General features: G+C 43.1%; 1 protein-coding gene across 5 annotated transcripts in view; it reads right to left on the reverse strand.

Moving 5' to 3' along the window:
- Nucleotides 1-21236, reverse strand: part of LOC118368444 (rho guanine nucleotide exchange factor 10-like) — an 87354-nt gene that overhangs the window by 5116 nt on the left and 61002 nt on the right. For all 5 annotated transcript variants that reach the window (XM_035752554.2, XM_035752553.2, XM_035752552.2 and 2 more), the window contains 2 exons: nt 10183-10325; nt 7811-7985 (listed from right to left, as the gene is read on the reverse strand). In XM_035752554.2, the coding sequence (XP_035608447.1) occupies nt 7811-7985; nt 10183-10325 (318 nt within the window). The remainder of the gene's footprint in view (nt 1-7810; nt 7986-10182; nt 10326-21236) is intronic.

Here is a 21236-nt window from a genome sequence, read left to right on the forward strand (position 1 = left end):
GTACCTTTTGCAGAATATCAGTCTGTCCCTGATGTTTTTTCCTGGAGAGAAGTGGCTTCTTTGCTGCCCTTCTTGACACCAGGCCATCCTCCAAAAGTCTTCGCCTCACTGTGCATGCAGATGCACTCACCCCTACCTGCTGCCATTCCTGAGCAAGCTCTGTACTGGTGGTGCCCCTGCAGCCAAATCAACTTTAGGAGACGGTCCTGGCGCTTGCTGGACTTTCTTCGGCGCTCTGAAGCCTTCTTCACAACAATTGAACCACTCTCCCTGAAGTTCTTGATGATCCGATAAATGGATGATTTCAGTGCAATCTTACTGGCAGCAATATCCTTGCCTGTGAAGCTATTTTTTGTGCATAGCAATGATGACGGCACGTGTTTCCTTGCAGGTAACCATGGTTGACAAAGGAAGAACAATGATTCCAAGCACTATCCTCCTTTTGAAGCTTCCAGTCTGTTATTCAAACTCAATCAGCATGACAGCGTGATCTCTAGCCTTGTCGTCATCAACACTCACACCTGTGTGAACGAGAGAATCACTGACATTATGTCAGCTGTTTTTTTTGTGGCAGGGCTGAAATGCACTGAAATGTTTTTTGGGGGATTCAGTTCATTTGCATGGCAGAGGAACTTTGCAATTAATTGCAATTCATCTGATCACTCTTCATTACATTCTGGAGTATATGCAAATTGCCATCATACAAACTGAGGCAGCAAACTGAAAATTAATATTTGTGTCATTCTCAAAACCTTTGGCCACGACTGTACAGTACACTAGCAGGGGGGTAGGGCTGTGGCGGTCATGACATATTGCCAGCCGGTGTTTGTCAAGCAAATAACTGGTCGGCCTCCTGGTAATTGACCGGTATTTTACATAAACACATTTGCATCTCTGCTTTGTTTCTTGCGCAGGCTGTACACACTTCATCAGTCTCTCATTCAGAATTAGACAAACACTTGATAATGCCTTGAATTTCCCGACGGCATCCCCTAGTGTGGCCATAATGCCCCCTAAAAACATCCATGCCTTTTGTGGCCAGTGTGTCCCTGGGCTGAGTATATTCATTATAATTCCCCACTGCATGTTCCCGAAGCGCCTCTCACCCACATGGCTCTCTCAAAATATCTCAATTCTTATTAGCCAATGCCCGTCATGTGATGGGGTTCTTCTCACAGGCATCCATCTCAGCTAAGAAGTAGGTTACAAATGAAGACAGACATCAGGGACGCAACTGTGCGCATCCTTTATATTTTAACTGTCCACATGTACTTTTCATCAGCCAACAAGATGAGTAGGCCTAACGAACAGCAAAAGCACTAGCTTTATGATTATGTCAATCTACTATACCCCATAGTACAAAAGTTGACCTATTCTATTGATAAATAAATATTCCAAACATAGTCTGGGACAATTGTCAGATGTGATAGATCTCAAATTACTTGGACCACTCGCATCAAAGAACCTTTTAAAAGCAATGAGGCTGATGCAGCAGATAAGAACCTTTAGCTTAAAACGTTGATAAATGATTAGGCTATTTCTTCACATTATAAGCACAGCAACGTGCACATGGCAGTAAGTTCCAAAATGCAATCAATTAGCGGGGAAACACCTCAAAAGTTACCACAAATGCTATTATGCATGTAAAGCTTTATTATAGAAGGTGCATTTTCAGGGTGAATATTCTCTTCCCCAACTTAAAACTCACACACCGCCTATGTATGCCAGTTAGGCTCGACATTAGTCGTAAAGCGTATTAATGTGCTTCATTTTGAAAGGTTATTTGGCCACTTTAGTTGTGATACAAACCTCATCGAAACATATAGGCCTATGGGAGGACGCAACTACTATTGTCTTTACATATACTAAATAATATGGGGGGAATTAGTTTTGATTTAGAATGGACCATTATCATGCACCTGTCTCGGTACAGGGGCAGTGGGGAAATACATCTCATCTAATGCACTTAAACAGAGAATGGAGGACACTTTCCCCCATGGTTTATTTTCATGCCAGCCAGGTGGGCTATACTCCTGCTGTGAAGCAAAGCAATGTGCTTAATATTAAGAAAGTTGATGAATAAATATAGTAGACCTAGCCTATAGAAAGCTGATGAGATCCTCCTATTTTTAAAAGGCCAGTAGAAATGTTGCACAACATGAGCTCATGGGCTCTCGTGACCTGTTGGATTTGATTGGAGTACATTTGCATCGATGGCTAAGTGATTAGAGAGACAATGAGAGTGCTGAGGCAGTTAGCAAGTTCGGTAGGCTACTGATGACCATCAGCATCAGAGCTTGGAAAAGCCTAATTACTTGTGACTTCCGGTGTGGCGGTAATATGGTCACCATAACAGCCCTAGTTGGGGGGTGGGTTAGATATTAAACACTGATCCCATCTCATGAGAGAAATGGTTCATATCAGGCCAAAATCTGGGACCAGCGACAGAGAGGCTACAACCCTACAATCTCTTCCTGTGTCCAGGCCGCTGGGTGACCATGCTGAGAGGTGAAAGACAGTCCCAGAGCTAGTGGGGTAATGAAGGGTCTGGAGGGGTTGTTTCCTGGCCTCAACATGTTTGTCCCCATTAATGTTCGCATGGCTGGGTATTTAGATCAAGCCCGAACAAAGCCAGTGATACAGAACCTCCTCTCCTGCACTCACGACAGACTTGTCTTCTAGGGAACATCAAATACACAATGAAGAAACAAACCATATATCGAGCGGGGTTTCTGGGAGGTTCTCCCAAATCGAAATTGACCAAACCAAAACACTGTAAAGGGTTAAGGAAGGGCAGAGGAGGTATTGTAAAAGAATCACCAAAGCATGGGCGTTTGAGCAATCATTGTGAAATTCAAATGAAAACAGCTATAACCTAATTACACTCAGAGACCACAGTTTTCTGAAATACCGGTTCTCTGGAATTCCTCAGTGCAATCAAAGGATTTACGAGGGATCGTTCCAACAAGAGCGAGCATGAGAAGGACAACCCCACCTGGAGCACGGAGGACATTTAACACTCCATTCTATGCCGTGAAATCCTTCCAGATATTTGGTGACGTCACCCTCCCAACTAAAAACCCCTGTCTGAACCTGTGTTTCCTAAAACAAGCCAAACTGCAGGTCTGCAACTTCTCTAAACTGCTGAGAAACCTAGTTCACATAACACACATTGTCTTACCGCTCTCTGCTAGACTTCTGAAACCCTGTAAATACACAAATAGTGTGTAGTTAGTCTGTCTTGGTTCCTGTTGTTTGTTCACACAGTATGTATGGGTGCATCTGGAGTCTGAAATAAAAAAAACACTCCAGTTCTACATCAACAAGCATCCATCACCCTTCATTCTCAACAGGTATTGATCGTCCGGTCCCCTACCACGCCCACCATGGCCCAGTGAAGTTCCAAATGGCTTGAATGACCCTACGGTTTGAGTCAGCAGGCTCTGCAGATCCAATACGTTCTCAAGCCTAGTCAATCAATCTAGCAGCAGCTGCCAACAACTGAAGAATAGGTACCTGGGTGGAACATTGTGGAAAAGCCCAGAACAGGAGACAAATCCAGGCTTATAGGGGCATACAATACAACTCCCTCCACGGAGAGAAATCTGAACTTGCCCTGACAAATCACATTCAGATGTTTAGCCAGTGCAGGCCGCCAGTTCAAACCATGGTTGAAGAGAACTGGCAAAGTGGTACAGTGGGGGTTGGTTCAGTTGGCTGTTCCACTTTAAGGAAGGAAAACAAACAGAGTCCCATGACAGAGAGATACTGTAGATAGGGCATTAACACAGTGCTGTTATCAGAGGAAGTCCGCTCTTTGGTGATACACACAGACCGTAAGAGACCCTGCTTGGCCGAGAGGAGGAAGTCTTTCAAGTCGCTGGTCTGAGGTCTCTCCTTCAAGAGAAACTCTGTGGTTGATGTCTCTTATTAGTTAATGGGACCAAGGAGTCTTAAATTATTCCAGACTGGCTTTATCATTCACATCTGTGTTGAAAACCCTTGCTCAACCTCAAGATTGGTGTTGGGCTGAGTTTCCCAGAAGGGTAGGTGTAGGGTAGGGTTAGTTACTGACTGGATATTGAAAGCATGCTGTACTGAATGAAAGTGTACTCTTGCTTTTCCACAAACCACCACAAAGTGATCCCTAAGAGACCCTTAGGTTTATGCAAGCCTTGATTCGATTGCATAATCAAATACTGGAGCACTATATGCAAGTAAACCATGCACGATGGGACATATGCCAAGATTTAACACAAGGTTTGCTGTGCAACTTGATGCCATGATATTGTCCCTTACTCTAATGCAATACATTACATTAAACTGCTTAAATTGGTTATCAAATATTATCTAACTCCCATATGGTGCACTTATTTGTGTCTAATCTCTCTTTGAAAGTAGATATTTTATAGGGTACACAAAACCTTATGATAATAATGGATGAGGCCAGTAAAATACTCAACTATGTACACACAGTCTAGGGCTTATAAACAATGGGCAGAAATCAGCTAACGATAGCACTGTTTATTATGCTTTAGACCGATATGTTACTGTAGGTTAGTCATTACTGGTGACACGCACACACACACACACACCACACACTGATCCAGAGCCACAGCAGCTGTCACTATATAAAACACTCCACAGCAGAGTCAAATAGAGTTAAGAGTTCAAATAATGGAATTCAAACTTGAGCTCAAAAACAGTTGACTGGACGGCATCTTCAAAATACTTTACAACTTCAGAGGTGAGGAACTGTGGACAAACAGGAACCTCAAAACGCAGAGCAACCCTTATAATACAGCTGACGTTACTACAGTACAGCTGATGACAGAGGACCAACAGCTGAAACTGACAATATACAGGATCAATACCCAAAAACTCAAATCAAACCAACCGAGCTGTTGTAGCAATATTAAAGAGCAGCCACAGATAGGAGAGAAAGATTACGACTAGTCCCCTCTAGACTGATGTAGGACACAGAGCTCTGACAACAGATTACTATTCACAACACAGCTGGCTCTGATTGAGATCCTCACTCTGGTCTGCTGCTCGTCTTTCTGACTGCCATCTGGCCGTCGCTAAGATGTTTGAGGCGAGCTTCACCAGAATAAAGGACAAATCAAACTTGTCATACTGAAACAACAAACGACGTATGATTTCGCCAAGTTACAGGACTCGGTAGCACTAAGTTTGTTACTATGGTAACAGCAACTGATGTAGCAACAGAGAAGGTAACTACATACACTATATATATTCAGTGGAGGTTGAAATTATTGACACCCCTGATAAAGATGAGCAATAATGACTGTATAAAATAAATAATTAGAAAGACAGCTATATTAATGCTCTAAAAAAAAAAGTAAATTATATTATTTTATACTAATACAATTGATCAGGAGAGAGCGATTGTTTAAAAGTAATACTATTTTTTTCTTCTCAAAAAAGGTAGGGGTCAAAATGATTGACACCCCTAAAGATTGTAATACAATAGTAAAACGTTTTGTATTCGGTCCCATATTCCTAGCACACAAGGACTACATCAAGCTTGTGACTGTACAAACGTGTTGGATGCAGTTGCAATTCATTTTGGTTGTGTTTCAGATCATTTTGTGCCCTATAGAAATAAATGGTAAATAATGTAGTGTCACTTTGGAGTCACTTTTATTGTAAATAAGAATAAAATGTTCCTAAACACATCTACATTAATGTGGAAGCTACGATGATTAAGGATAATCCTGAATAATAATGAGTGAGAAAAGTCGCAGAGGGTCAAACAAAGATCATATAATTTGACCCTGACCTTTGAGAAAAAAAAAAACTTACTTGTTAAACAAAACCTCTTTCTGAGCAATTAAGTATTAGTATAAAACATACAATTTACACCCCCAAATCTAGCATAAAATATAGCTTGTATTTTAAATGTATTATATTCTTATTTACAGTTATTATTGAAATAACAGGGTGCAGAACCAATGTATATCGAGGTGCAACTAATGAAGGCCATTGTGGCCTGAAACATCTTTCTTTGAACTTTGAACTTAAATAAAACACATTGTTAATGGTGAGCGAGTGATACACTTTTCCTTTGCAGTTATTATTGCTCATTTTTATCAAGGGTGTCAATCACTTTGGTCCCCACTGTACATACATCATAGTGCTTGTATGGGATTATGACACACAATGTAATATTCATTCCGATTGTACATAGAGTACATACTGTTATTATGTATGTTGACTGTAGGCAACTCCTGTTGGCTGCCCCCCCCCCCCCTTATCCAACCCAAAGCGGCTTTACACAGTCCGACTGGTCTGTACTCGCCATTCATGACTAAACAGTCTTGCAAAATGTTCCACGAACTGAGCTAAATTGATCTATGACTATCCTACCCCTCTTTGTGTGACCGGATACGAAGACAACTCTACCTACTGATAAGCATGTAGTCTGGCCTACATCTGTAACAGCTTTGAATTAGTTGTAAACTTACACAATTTTAAGACCCACTGCAGTCAAAATGATGTTTTCCTGTGTTTTATATCTCATTGTACAACAGCTGATGAAACTAACATTGTAAAAGTGTTACTTCCTGGTAGTTGCTGGTTGAAAATACAATCTACACAGGACCTTCTAAATCAGCAGGTTTGCAAGGATGGGAGTTTTAGCTTTCCATGGTGACATCAACATGCAGTAAATTGGTTAATAGACCAATAACTAAGAGAGTTCCAAAACACTCTGCCAATAACAGCTAGTTTTCAATTTTCCCCTCTTCACCCCAACCACTCCCAGACAGTCCTCTTCTCAAGCAAGATTTTTGCAAGATTGGGGCTTGAAACTTGTATGCTACCCTCACCCACACCCCAAACAAAACCTAGTAGAGAATGGGATGATGTTGAGTACAGGAATGTTTGATGGTTCAATAAAGGACCAGAATGAGAGGTTCAGGTTTTTTGTCTACCCCAGGACTCTTTGAAGAGGACCGAAACAACCAACCTGTCACAACACAACCACAGAGGACACACCTGACTGTGATGTCATCTAATTACAGACAGGCACTGTGAGGCAGCCCTTTGAAACTGCGTTTATCATGACAAAGACCCGCACCGTCGGATAAAAGTGGAGGGTATTTTTGGGGGAAAAACCCACCAAGTACACGACGACCTGACGACTGACTGTCAAAAGCGATCCACTTCTACTTTGAGAGGACTACTCTGCTCTGTTCTTGCTGAGAAATAAACAGTTCATTCCCAGGATCCAGTCACTGAGTGACTTGGTTTACAGAGAGAACAAAGACATGGGTGTTGGTGGTTTGTGCAAACAGAGTTGATAAGACCACAGCATTACCCATAAATCACAGTACTGCAGGCTGAGGGTTGGCACAGCAATGTAACTGTATACTGACATCCTAAAGGTAAGGTTCACCTTTGAGTGTGTGGTTAAGCTGTGGAGAGGGGATTTGCTACGTGGAAAGTATGTTCTACTGCACAGGAGGGGTTGGTGGCACCTTAATTGGGGAGGACAGGCTCATAGTAATGGCTGGAACGCAATGAACTTAATGGAATTGAACTCAAATCCATGGTTTCTATGTGTTTGATACCATTCCATTCACGCCATTTCAGTGATTATTATAAGCTGTCCTCCACTCAGCAGCCTCCGGTGTTCTACTGTACTAGAGAAAAGGAGTTTGCAGGACCTATACTATACTAGAGCGTCTTGTATCAGCAGCAAAGATGTTCATACCATGTGTTGAATACCATGCCAGAAAGTGCTGCTGTGGCATACAAGTGACAATTGTGACAACGATATCATTACCAGCCAGGATGTTGTGTACAGGCGTAGCGACGTTGATGTCCTGTAGAGGCTCCAGGGTCTCCGTGTGGAACAGTCTGAGGGTGGACCCAGAGCTGAAGGCTATCCAGATACCCACCCCAGCCACCACCATGTGGGATACAACCATGCCTTCCTCCTGGTGGGCCTCCAACTGCCTCTGACGGGGAGAGAGGAAAAAAGGATATTATACTGCACAGCCCAATGGCTCAGTTCTTCAAATGCGTTGTCTGTTTTTAGAGTAGTGGGAGAAAACCCTACTAACTTACCCACCAATGAGGAAGAATCATGTCTCTTCAACAATCTCACACAGGAAATGCCTTTTACATGGTTGTATTTAGCATGCCAGTATATTTACACATCACCGAGTCACTGAGGAGTAGTCTTCATGTACAATACAGCTGTCCAAGTGATTTCAGAGGGTGGAGACAGACCGATCATCTGCACTGTACCGTCTACGCTGTGACAACACACTGACACACTGACAGTAAGCCTGCTAAGATGCTGAGCCTTGTCCACATCCTAGTAATGGTACACAATGGCGATAATATTACTGTTACTGACTGTTATGGCTAGGGATTATTTGGGAGAAACCATACATAAATAATACAAGATTGACTACGTTACTAAAATTGACATAATAGTAAACATTAGAGAGGTAGTAATTGTGTTTTGATTTGCATGATTGCTGTAGGTAGTGCTGAGCACAATAGCGACATCAGCTTTACTCGAAATATGAGCTATGACGAAAGTCCTGTCTGCTTCTCATAGATCCACAATTTGATATAAACTTGCCTGGATTTTATTTCCCTAATTACAAAGCCAAATATGACTGAGGGCATTTCAGCTTACCCAATATGGACTACTCTGTGCCTCAGTTCTACTGCTATCAGTCAGAAAGAATATCAATTGTGGATTTAGTTGTTTTTAAGTAATTTCCCTGTGATTTTCTCAGCCTCGTACCCGGGAGGCACTACTGTAAAGCCATCAGCTGAGTGGCATGGAATCTCCCTCATCCCTGTTAATGAAGGGAAACTCGACTTGGCCAAGGACAGTCTCACAGGCCTCGCAGCAGGGTTCCAGTATTAACAACAAGATCAGGTATTGTGTCACTGAACCTACATACATTTGAACCTCCCAGATATCCTCCTCCTCTCCTCTCCCCTTCTCTACCAATCTCTCTCCTTTCTCTTCACCCCAGTCTCTCCCACTCGTTCCTTTTTCTCATGTAGGTGCCAGGGTGTAAGCTTTCGGGGAGAAAGGCAGGTGGTCCTGTAATGAGCCTAATTACACTAACTGGATTATGAGTCACTGTGTGTCAGAGGAGGGGAGGGATGTTGTTATTCCAGGACGGACAGCAGGTGCTTGTGACCCGGAGTGTGACTCCAGGACGGACAGAGAACAACACGAAACGCTCCGGGCCTGGAGAGAGGGAGCGAGAGACCCCTCACAGGTTCCTCTATACCGCTCTAACGCAATTAAGCCAGAGCCAAGCGCAGATGATATCACAGAGATTGGGCCAGAATTAGTAACCTAGAAATGCATAACTAGACGTGACATGCCCTCCGGCCACGTTCTACATTCTAATGTATAAGGCTCTAATCCAACCACACCTCATCTAGTGGTTTCACAGTTAATAGCAGTGAGCAACATATCCACATCAACAGTAGATACAGTGCTATCTTTAAGAGTAAAGCTACCAGAACCAGCGATGCTCAAGAGAGACTGAGCAGAGCAGATGCATGGTGTGGGACGGTAGAATATCAGAACAGAAATGTGAAGCATGCCCAGAAAATGTGATGAATGCACCAACACCCACATCTATGCAACCGCAGAAGGAAACTCCAATGAGTTATGGACAAAATAATTTCCATTTCAGTTAAACGAACAGATCAATTGGTCAATCAGAGTTCATCACAATTTTCATCTTCAAATCCTTCATATTTGTACAACGCCACAACCTCTTAATATATATTTGATTAGTAGATTGGAGCTGCAAGTTGGACCACCCCACTTTGCAGTTGAACTGTAATAAAAGGTGTTCTCTAAACCACCACGAGCACGTCCTACATTCCTTTTTCATGAACCTGGGAAGCAGCTAGGATATTGAATTTGTGCTTTCTCTCTCACACATGAGCCTCAGTATCCTGAACTACACAGAGACACGGGAGACTTGGTCAGGTACAGATAAGAGTTATGAGAAAGGGTGAGATTACGAGATATTAGAGATAGGAAAGACAAGTACCTCCATAACAGTGTGAATGTGTGTGTGACCCTCCGGGTGACATAAAAGTTATGAGACAGAGAAAGAGGCAGGGATCCATACAGCAAGTGAGATAAAGAGATGGTGTAGTTACCTCCACAGTGTGCGTGTTAGTGCTAATGATGAAGACTTGTCCTCCAGAGGAAGCCCAGACGTGGCCCTCCACAGCTAGCATGGCCTTCACTGGCAGAACCCCAAGCTTCAGCACCTTAGGAGAGTCTGGATTCCACAAGCCATCTGAAACAAGCATACACATCATACAAATCCCTTACAATACAGTGGAAAATCACTACAAATCTGGAAGAGCCAACAACTGAAGTAGAGAAAATATCACTAAGCAAGAATATTAATGCATTTGTTAGATATGTTTGATCAGATTATGCATACATTAGTGACAGAGAACCCCTCATGTCATCTGCATTTATGATCTGCATAATAACACTGGAGGCCATTGATGGTTTCACAGGATTCACAATGAATATAGATGTACTGAGAGGCATTAGTCATCTGTAGAGCTAACCCACACACTTCCTACATACTGCTGTCTGCCTACTGCTATACAGAGCCCAGGACTCCACTGTGAACACCCAACACTGGTTACATTACAAATATAGCTAACACATTTCTCTGCAGGATTCATCCTTCTCCCTCAGTTTATAACCCAACTGCAACAGCTCAAGAACACATATTAGTGTAGGCAGGAGTTGTAGGATTAAATCCTGAAGAAAATTCAAGAAGCTTCGACGTAGTGTAAAATAAGAAGTTCAATTCCTCCAGACATCTAACTACAGGAAATATCAGAGGCTTTACCAATTGTGTTTGTTTAAAGGGAACTCACACAGGCAGCTATTGAAAGGTGCGGTGCCATACAGGGAAGAATGGAGGAGGGGGGGGGGGACTTTGAGGTATAGTAATTACTAAGGAAGTAAGGGGCTCGGGTGGATTAAAAACACTGCTTTGTGTTTATTGTAATAATAACCACAGGGTGTGTGTGTGTGTGTGTGTGTGTGTGTGTGTGTGTGTGTGTGGGGCGCGATAAAGGACAGGGATTGAGAGTGAAATTTCAACAAGCTGAAGTGTGCAGGACTAAAACTGTGCATGTGTTTAAACATCATTCTCCATCCCAGCCAGTCTTATGTAACCTGCCTCTGTTACAGCGTGTCGTCTACAGAGCCAGTTCTTCCCTTTCTACACACTAACATTCTATCATGTCAATGTTACTTCTTAGGAACAGCCAATCAGACCGCAGAGAGTGTGATGTTACAATAGTAGATATACATCTAGAAATACATCTCATGCTGAAAGATAAAAAGGACAACAAATGGATCACGACATAAAACCTGGCACTGATGAGGACACTCTCATTCAGGAATTGTACAAGGAAATATCAGGCTACTTCACCAGATTACATAATATAGCTGGAGATGTTTCATTCCATGTCCTTATTCTCTGACTGGCTGGCAATGGCATGCGGTCTCTGCGGAGCCATTCACACACACATGAACAAAGAAGAACTAGCATGGCAGAATGGGGCTGGCTGGGGGTTCAAACAGGGCTGTGCCTATGGCATTGTGACAAGATCACGCACAATCACTCAGCCACAGGCAGGCAGGGCATAGCCACAGCACAGCTAAACACATGGAATTCAACTTGTGTTGCTCTGGCGATACAGATAGTGACAGACACACACTCACAAGTTTGGGGTCCCTTAGAAATATCCTTGTTTTTGAAAGAAAATCAATTTTTTGGTCCATTAAAATAACAAATTGATCAGAAATACAGTGTAGACATTGTTATGTAAATTACTAATGTTTATTTATTTTTTATTTCACCTTTATTTAACCAGGTAGGCTAGTTGAGAACAACTTCTCATTTACAACTGCGACCTGGCCAAGATAAAGCATAGCATTGTGAACAGACAACAACACAGAGTTACACATGGAGTAAACAATAAACAAGTCAATAACACAGCAGGGGAAAAAAAATAGTCTATATAGAGTGTGCAAAAGGCATGAGGAGGTAGGTGAATAATTACAATTTAGCAGATTAACACTGGAGTGATAAATTATCAGATGGTCATGTGCAGGTAGAGATATTGGTGAGCAAAAGAGCAGAAAAGTAAATAAATAAAAACAGTATGGGGATTAGGTAGGTAAATTGGGTGGGCTATTTACCGATGGACTATGGACAGATGCAGCGATCGGTTAGCTGCTCAAATAGCAGATGTTTAAATTTGGTGAGGGAGATAAGTCTCCAACTTCAGCGACTTTTTGCAATTCGTTCCAGTCACACTCAGCAGAGAACTGGAAGAAAAGGCGGCCAAATGAGGTGTTGGCTTTAGGGATGATCAGTGAGATACACCTGCTGGAGCGCGTGCTACGGGAGGGTGTTGCCATCATGACCAGTGAACTGAGATAAGGCGGAGCTTTACCTAGCATAGACTTGTAGATGACCTGGAGCCAGTGGGTCTGGCGACGAATATGTAGCGAGGGCCAGCCGACTAGAGCATACCGGTCGCAGTGGTGGGTGGTATAAGGTGCTTTCGTAACAAAACGGATGGCACTGTGATAAACTGCATCCAGTTTGATGAGTAGAGTATTGGAAGCTATTTTGTAGATGACATCGCCGAAGTCAAGGATCAGTAGGATAGTCAGTTTTACTAAAGTAAGTTTGGCGGCGTGAGTGAAAGAGGCTTTGTTGCGAAATAGAAAGCAGACTCTAGATTTGATTTGAGATTGGAGATGTTGATATGAGTCTGGAAGGAGAGTTTACAGTCTAGCCAGACACCTAGGTACTTATAGATGTCCACATATTTTAGGTCGGAACCATCCAGGGTGGTGATGTTAGTCGGGCGTGCGGGTGCAGGCAGCGAACGGTTGAAAAGCATGCATTTGGTTTTACTAGCGTTTAAGAGCAGTTGGAGGCCACGGAAGGAGTGTTGTATGGCATTGAAGCTCGTTTGGAGGTTAGATAGCACAGTGTCCAAGGAAGGGCCAGAAGTATACAGAATGGTGTCGTCTGCATAGAGGTGGATCAGGGAATCGCCCGCAGCAAAAGCAACATCATTGATATATATACAGAGAGAAGAGTCGGCCTGAGAATTGAACCCTGTGGCACCCCCATAGGGACTGCCAGAGGACCGGACAACATGCCCTCCGATTTGACACACTGAACTCTGTCTGCAAAGTAGTTGGTGAACCAGGCGAGGCAGTCATTAGAAAAACCGAGGCTACTGAGTCTGCCAATAACATTTTTATTTATTTTACCTTTATTTAACCAGGCAAGTCATTAAGAACAAATTCTTATTTTCAATGACTGCCTAGGAACAGTGGGTTAACTGCCTGTTCAGGGGCAGAACGACGGATTTGTACCTTGTCAGCTCGGGGGTTTGAACTACCCTGCCGCCCCAAGAATATGGTGATTGACAGAGTCGAAAGCCTTGGCCAGGTCGATGAAGATGGCTGCATAGTATTGTCTTTTATCGATGGAGGTTATGATATTGTTTAGGACCTTGAGCGTGGCTGAAGTGCACCCGTGACCGGCTCGGAAACCAGATTGCACAGCGGAGATGGTACAGTGAGATTCGAGATTGTCAGTGATCGTGTTGACTTGGCTTTCGAAGACCTTAGATAGGCAGGGCAGGATGGATATAGGTCTGTAACAGTTTGGGTCCAGGGTGTCTCCCCCATTGAAGAGGGGGATGACCGCGGCAGCTTACCAATCCTTGGGGGATCTCAGACGATATGAAAGAGGTTGAACAGGCTGGTAATAGGGGTTGCGACAATGGTGGCGGATAGTTTCAGAAATAGAGGGTCCAGATTGTCAAGCCCAGCTGATTTGTACGTGTCCAGGTTTTGCAGCTCTTTCAGAACATCTGCTATCTGGATTTGGGTAAAGGAGAAGCTGGGAAGGCTTGGGCGAGGTTGGAGTAGCCAGCAGGAAGGCATGGCCAGCCATTGAGAAATGCTTGTTGAAGTTTCCGATTATCATGGATTTATCGGTGGTGACCGTGTTACCTAGCCTCAGTGCAGTGGGCAGATGGGAGGAGGTGCTCTTGTTCTCCATGGACTTGACAGTGTCCCAGAACTTTTTGGAGTTAGAGCTACAGGATGCAAATTTCTGCTTGAAAAAGCTGGGCTTTGCTTTCCTGACTGACTGACTGCGTGTATTGGTTCATGACTTCCCTGAACAGTTGCATATCGCGGGAACTAATCGATGCTATTGCAGTCCGCCACAGGATGTTTTTGTGCTGGTCGAGGGCAGTCAGGTCGGAAGCGAACCAAGGGCTATATCTGTTCTTAGTTCTGCATTTTTTTAACAGAGCATGCTTATCTAAGATGGTGAGGAAGTTACTTTTAAAGAATGACCAGGCATCCTCAACTGACGGGATGAGGTCAATATCCTTCCAGGATATCCGGGCCAGGTCGATTAGAAAGGCCTGCTCACAGAAGTGTTTTAGGGTGGTCGTTTGACCGCGGACCCGTAGCGGATACAGGCAATGAGGCAGTGATTGCTGAGATCCTGATTGAAGAGAGCGGAGGTGTATTTGGAGGGCCAGTTGGTCAGGATAACATCTATGAGGGTGCCCTTGTTTACAGATTTAGGGTTGTACCTGGTGGGTTCCTTGATGATTTGTGTGAGATTGAGGGCATCTAGCTTAGATTGTAGAACTGCCAGGGTGTTAAGCATATCCCAGTTTAGGTCACCTAACAGAACAAACTCTGAAGCTAGGTGGGGGGCGATCAATTCACAAATGGAGTCCAGGGCACAGCTGGGATCTGGGATCTGGGGGGGGGTCGGTAGCAGGCGGCAACAGTGAGAGACTTATTTCTGGAGAGATTAATTATTACAATTAGACGTTCGAACTGTTTGAGTATGGACCTGGAAAGTATGACATTACTTTGCATGCTCTCTATCTGCAGTAGACTGCAACCCCTCCCCCTTTGGCAGTTCTATCTTGACGGAAAATGTTATTGTTGGGTATGGAATTCTCACAATTTTTGGTGGCCTTCCTAAGCCAGGATTCAGACACGGCAAGGACATCAGGGTTGGCAGAGTGTGCTAAAGCAGTGAGTAAAACAAACTTAGGGAGGAGGCTTCTGATGTTGACATGCATGAAACCAAGGCTTTTTCGATCACAGAAGTCAAGAAATGAGGGTGCCTGGGGACATGCAGGGCCTGGGTTTACCTCCACATCACCTGAGGAACAGACGAGGAGTAGGATGAGGGTGCGGCTAAAGGCTATCAAAACTGATCGCCTAGAGCATTGGGGACAAAGAATAAAAGGAGCAGATTTCTGGGCGTGGAAGAATATATTCAGGGCATAATGCGCAGACAGGGGTATGGTGGGGTGCAGGTACAGCGGAGGTAAGCCCAGGCACTAGGTGATAAGAGAGGTTGTGTCTCTGGACATTCTGGTTGTAATGGGTGAGGTCACCGCATGTGTGGGAGGTGGGACAAAGGAGGTATCAGAGGTGAAGAGTGGAACTAGGGGCTCCATTGTAAACTAAAACAATGATAACTAACCTGAACAACCGTATACAAGGCATATTGACATTTGAGAGAGACATACAGCGAGGCATAAAGTAATCACAGGTGTTGATTAGGAGAGCTTGCTAAAAACAACAGGTGAGACAACAGCTAATCAGAAACAAAGACCTTTGTTCTGAAACTCGTCAGTCTATACTTCTTCTGAGAAATGAAGGATATTCCATGTGAGAAATTTCCAAGAAACTGAAGATCTCGTGCAACGTTACGTACTACTCCCTTTACAGAATAGCGCAAACTGGCTCTAACCAGAATAGAAAGAGGAGTGGAAGGCCCTGGGGCACAACTGAGCAAGAGGACAAGTACATTAGTGTCTAGTTTGAGAAACAGATGCCTCACAAGCCCTCAACTGGCAGCTTCATTAAATAGTACCTGCAAAACACCAGTTTCAACATCAACAGTGAAGAAGCGACTCTGGGATGCAGGCAGAGTTGCAAAGAAAAAGCCATATCTCAAACTTGCCAATAAAAAGAAAAGATTAAGATGGCCAAAAGAACAGACACTGGACAGAGGAACTCTGCCTAGAAGGCCAAAAACAAGGGCATTTGTAGTGACAGCAAACTTTTGAACAGTAGTGTATATATAAAAGTCTGCAGCATTGCAACTCTAGAATGCAGTGCCATATTGCTGTATTGGTATTTGTTACCTAATCATGTAGCATTATTTAATGCGTGTGAATAGATGTCGTTTCATAACTGAAATTAGTTTTATATTTAGGCTTATATGGAGGCGTGTATTTCTTGTGGTTCCTTCTCTACCATAGTTAATTTTAAAATGTAAATGGGACTCTAATATAAATGCTAATAGCGTCTGTGAGCCCACGCAATGTGACAAAGCACTGGAAGAGCTTTAGCTAGGACGCGGATGCACAAGTATTACCACTGAAGCTAGGATGACTCATCATTTGAAGTTAAAGCTTGAGCTGACACTTTTCTGTCACACATGTAGAAGAACAAGTATGCAAATGAAACCACTTTAAATTGTCATTCATAACTACCATGTATCTCCATCTCTTCTCTCAGTGAAAACATTGAGGGAGTCAAAGGATAGCGGAGAACTCCTGACATTTGACAGGGCTGTCAACAACTCAGCTTTCCATTCAGTCAAAGCAAAGGGAAATTTCACAAAGTACCCTGACAAGTCCATTGAATTGAACAATCATCTGCTGCATGGAGAACAAAGGAACCATCATCTGATGTTTATAGGAAAGAAATATAAATATTATAAATATCTCTGTTCAGAGATAGAACCAAAGTGGGCATTATTTCAGCATTGCAACATTCCCTTCCAGGCTTTACTGAGCTGGTTGAGGATCAAGATAATACTTTCCCTTCTTACTTTCCCTCCAGCAGATACCAGTATATCCTCTATCCCCCTCTCCTCTATCCCTCTCTCATACAACACAAAGTGCCCTGTTGGAGGGAAGGCAGCTTTACTCAACCTGGATTGGGATCAGGGATTTACCACATTTCCTTCTCACCACCTCTGGATATGTAACAACATTATCTGGGAACGCAGTTGGAACAACTGATCCCCAGTTGCTGACTGGATTTAGTTTTTCTATTGATTTGCAGGGTAGCCTTTTCACCTTGGTTCACCAAGCAAAATAAGTAGCTGACCGAAGCATCCCTGACCCTCAGAGCTGGAAATTAGATAAAAAAAGGTTAAGTCAGAGGCTAGTGGACTAAACTCAACTCCACGATAAACATCTCAATGGAGATAAGTTGCAACGAGTATTGGCAGAGTATACCTCCAACTACAATGCATTCTGAAATAATTCAGACCCCTTGACTTTTCCCACTTTAAGTTACAGCCTAATTTTAAAATGGATTCAATTGATTGTCCACAACCAATCTACACATAATACCCTATAATGACAAAGCAAAAACGTTGTATTTTTTTTTATTTAAAAAAAAATGTATGCACATTTACATACAAAGAAATGACAAGTATTCAGACCCTTTACTCAGTACTTTGTTGAAGCTTCTTTGGCAGTGATTACAGCCTCGAATCTTCTTGGGTATGACGCTGCAAACTTGGCAGACCTGTATTTGGGGAGTTTCTTCTATTCTTACATTTACATTTAAGTCATTTAGCAGACGCTCTTATCCAGAGCGACTTACAAATTCTCTGCAGATCCTCTCAAGCTCCATCAGGTTGGACGGGGAGGGTTGCTGCACAGCTAATTTCAGGTCTCTCCAGCGATGTTTGATCGGGTTCAAGTCCGGGCTCCCGCTGGGCCACTCAAGGACATTCAGAGACTTGTCCCGAAGCAACTCCTATGTTGTATTGGCTGTGGGACTAGGCTCATTGTCCTGTTGGAAGGTGAACCTTCCAGTCGGAGGTCCTGAGTGCTCTTGAGCAGGTTTTCATCAAGGATCTCGCTATGCTCCGTTCATCTTTCCCTCGATCCTGACTGGTCTCCCAGTCCCTGCCTCTGAAAAACATCCCCACAGCATAATGCTGCCACCCTGCTTCACCATAGGGATGGTGCCAGGTTTCCTCCAGATGTGACTCTTGGCATTCAGGCCAAAGAGTTCAATGTTGGTTTCATCAGACGAGATAAATATTGTTTCTCATGGTCTGAGAGTCCATAAAAGCCTGATTGGTGGAGTGCTGCAGAGATGCTTGTCCTTCTGGAAGGTTCTCCCATCTCCACAGAGGAACTCTGGAGCTCTGTCAGAGTGACCATGGGTTTCTTGGTCACCTCCCTAACCAAGGCCCTCCTCCCCCAATTGCTCAGTTTGGATGGGCTGCCAGCTCTAGGAAGAGTCTTGGTGGTTCCAAACTTCTTCCATTTAAGAATGATGGAGGCCACTGTGAAAGATTAAGATGGGCAAAAGAACAGACACTGGACAGAGGAACTCTGCCTAGAAGGCCAGCCTCTCGGAGTCGCCTCTTCACCGTTGAGACTGGTGTTTTGCGGGTACTATTTAATGAAGCTGCCAGTTGAGGACTTGTGAGGCATCTGTTTCTCAAACTAGGCATTATAATGTACTTGTCCTCTTGCTCAGTTGTGCACGGGGGCCTCCCACTCTTTCTATTCTGGTTAGAGACAGTTTGCACTGTTCTGTGAAGGGAGTAGGTCACAGTATTGTACGAGATCTTCAGTTTCTTGGCAATTTCTCACATGGAATTGCCTTCATTTCTCAGAACAAGAATAGACTGATGAGTTTCAGAAGAAAGTTATTTGTTTCTGGCCATTTTGAACCTGTAATCGAACCCAAAAATGCTGATGCTCCAGATACTCAACTAGTCTAAAAAAAGGACAGAACAGTTTTCAGCTGTGCTAACATAATTGCAAAAGGGTTTTCTAATGATCAATTAGCACTTTAAAATGATAAACTTGGATTAGCTAACACAATGTGCCATTGGAACCCAGAAGTGATGGTTGCTGATAATGGATCTTTGTACGCCTATGTAGATATTCCATTTGAAAAAATCTGCCGTTTCCAGCTACAATAGTCATTTACAACATGAACAATGTCTACATTGTATTTCTGATCAATTTGATGTTATTTTAAAAATGGACAAAAAGGATTAGCTTATCTTTCAAAAACAATGACATTTCTAAGTGACCCCAAACTTTTGACCAGTAGTGTATATACAGCGGAATTTAGTTTAGTCAGCTAATCAGGGGCCAACGGGGCCAACCAGGGCCACAGAGAACGAGTGTCATGCAGAGTGGGCACCAACACCAACAGACAGATCTGCAAGGCACATAGCCATTTCTATCATGGAAAAAGACCTCAAAGACTTTCCTAGAGAGCCTAAGCTACAGTTCTGAGTCATGATAAGACTCAGCAAGCTGCATGTCATGCAGTTGCAGATGGTGTAATTAATGTCTGGCTGAGATAAACATAGCAAGCCCTTGACAATGGTAGTGTCTCACCACCCTGTCTTAATGTGCTCATGTTGCTGTCACTAAACTCACTATAATCATTCAACAACAACAAGCAAAGTGTTTTCATACTGTGAGAGAGAAATATACATTCAGACAAAGATACAAGTACAGGCAGATAGAGAGACAGATAAAGAGCAGAGGAGAGAGCTAGTACTTTGTCTCTGACAGTATGCTAGCGCTGCAGGATATTAAATGGGTCAGCACTAGCTAGCAGATTAGTGACTTCTCCCAGGCAACCAGGCCAGGCTCCATGGAGACAGACCGCTGTGAGACCTAGTACAGCCAGCCAGCCACAGAAAGAGAGAGAGAGAGATGCCTTGGTCCCTGGAGCAGAGTTAATTCATACTGGTGATTCACCCTGTATGCCACAGGGACCGGGTCAACACACACCTAACAACTTCTCTGAGTCTGCAACCCAGCATCACCCAATTTCATCTCAACTGTTTATTTCGGAAAAGGTCAGGTCTTCCTCCAAGAGAGGCTGAATCGGTTGGGAAAAGGTCAGGTCTTCCTCCAAAAGAGGCTGAATCGGTCCCTCTATTCATGTTTCTTGGTTGGACTGAATACACAGTAGCAACAACAGCTTACCTTTCTCCTAGGTCATATCTGACCTGGCACATAATTTTAAATATAAATATGCAGTCACGCGTAAATAAATTAAGTATGGGTGGTCCAAGGAGTCAAACCCAGTATGCTGGTGCAGCGCCATGCTCTACCAACTGAGCTACAGAGCTAAATAAAACACAGAACACTTACCTGGATTTAAAACCAAACCTTTTTCATTTAAATAAATTAGTATTTTCGGTTTTGTTATGCTAATGTAGCTAGTACCATGGCTGTAAGTATACCTATTTCAATTCAACTTAAAAACAAACCGTTACCACTAGAACTGCCATAGGCCAACGGCCACAGACAGTTTTTGATTTTGTAAATAAAATCTGCCCAAAAGATAAGCTGTCCCGCTCCTTCACTGACTTTTCCTAAACGTTTGTATTTTACACTGCTATTTTTTTCTGAATTTTGAAATTAAACAGAAAAGTATTAAAAGTAGTTAGCCTTTTTACTTGTAGGACGTTGGTACCGAGCCAGCTGCTAATGCATCTCTCTCTCTCCTCACTGAATGACAAATGGATGATAATTGTGCACCTTACTTCCCAATTGAATTAGGCCAAATTGAATGATAGAGGGTGAATAGGTTGATTTTTATTTAGAAAAACAAGTGTAATGATGAGTTTGTGTTATTCCTATTAAATCAGCAGCAAATCATTTGACTGTGTGCCTTAAAAATAAGCTGTCATGAGTTATTTTTTACTATAACTCTATTACTAGGGCTGTTACGGTTACCGTATTTACCGCCCCACCGGAAGTCACGAGTCATGACAGCACTCAAATTTCATGTGACCGTTTAGTAACGGTAACTACGCTTCTCCAAGCTCTGATGCTGCTGATGGTCATTAGTAGCCTACCAAACTTACTACCTGCACTCTATTGTCCCTCTAAAATCACTGACATCAATGCAAATGTAATCAAAAATCTAAAACACTTCATGAGAGCCCATGAGCTCATGTGGCGCAACATTTCTATAGGCTATGCAATTGTGGACTAAAACAGAGTGATGGCCTCTTAAAAAGAAGCATTCTATAGGCTAGGCCTACTATATTTATTTCTCAACCTTCCTAATATTAAGCACATTACTT

The sequence above is a fragment of the Oncorhynchus keta genome, chromosome 35 (genome assembly GCF_023373465.1).
Source record: "Oncorhynchus keta strain PuntledgeMale-10-30-2019 chromosome 35, Oket_V2, whole genome shotgun sequence".
In the NCBI taxonomy this organism is placed as follows: domain Eukaryota; kingdom Metazoa; phylum Chordata; class Actinopteri; order Salmoniformes; family Salmonidae; genus Oncorhynchus; species Oncorhynchus keta.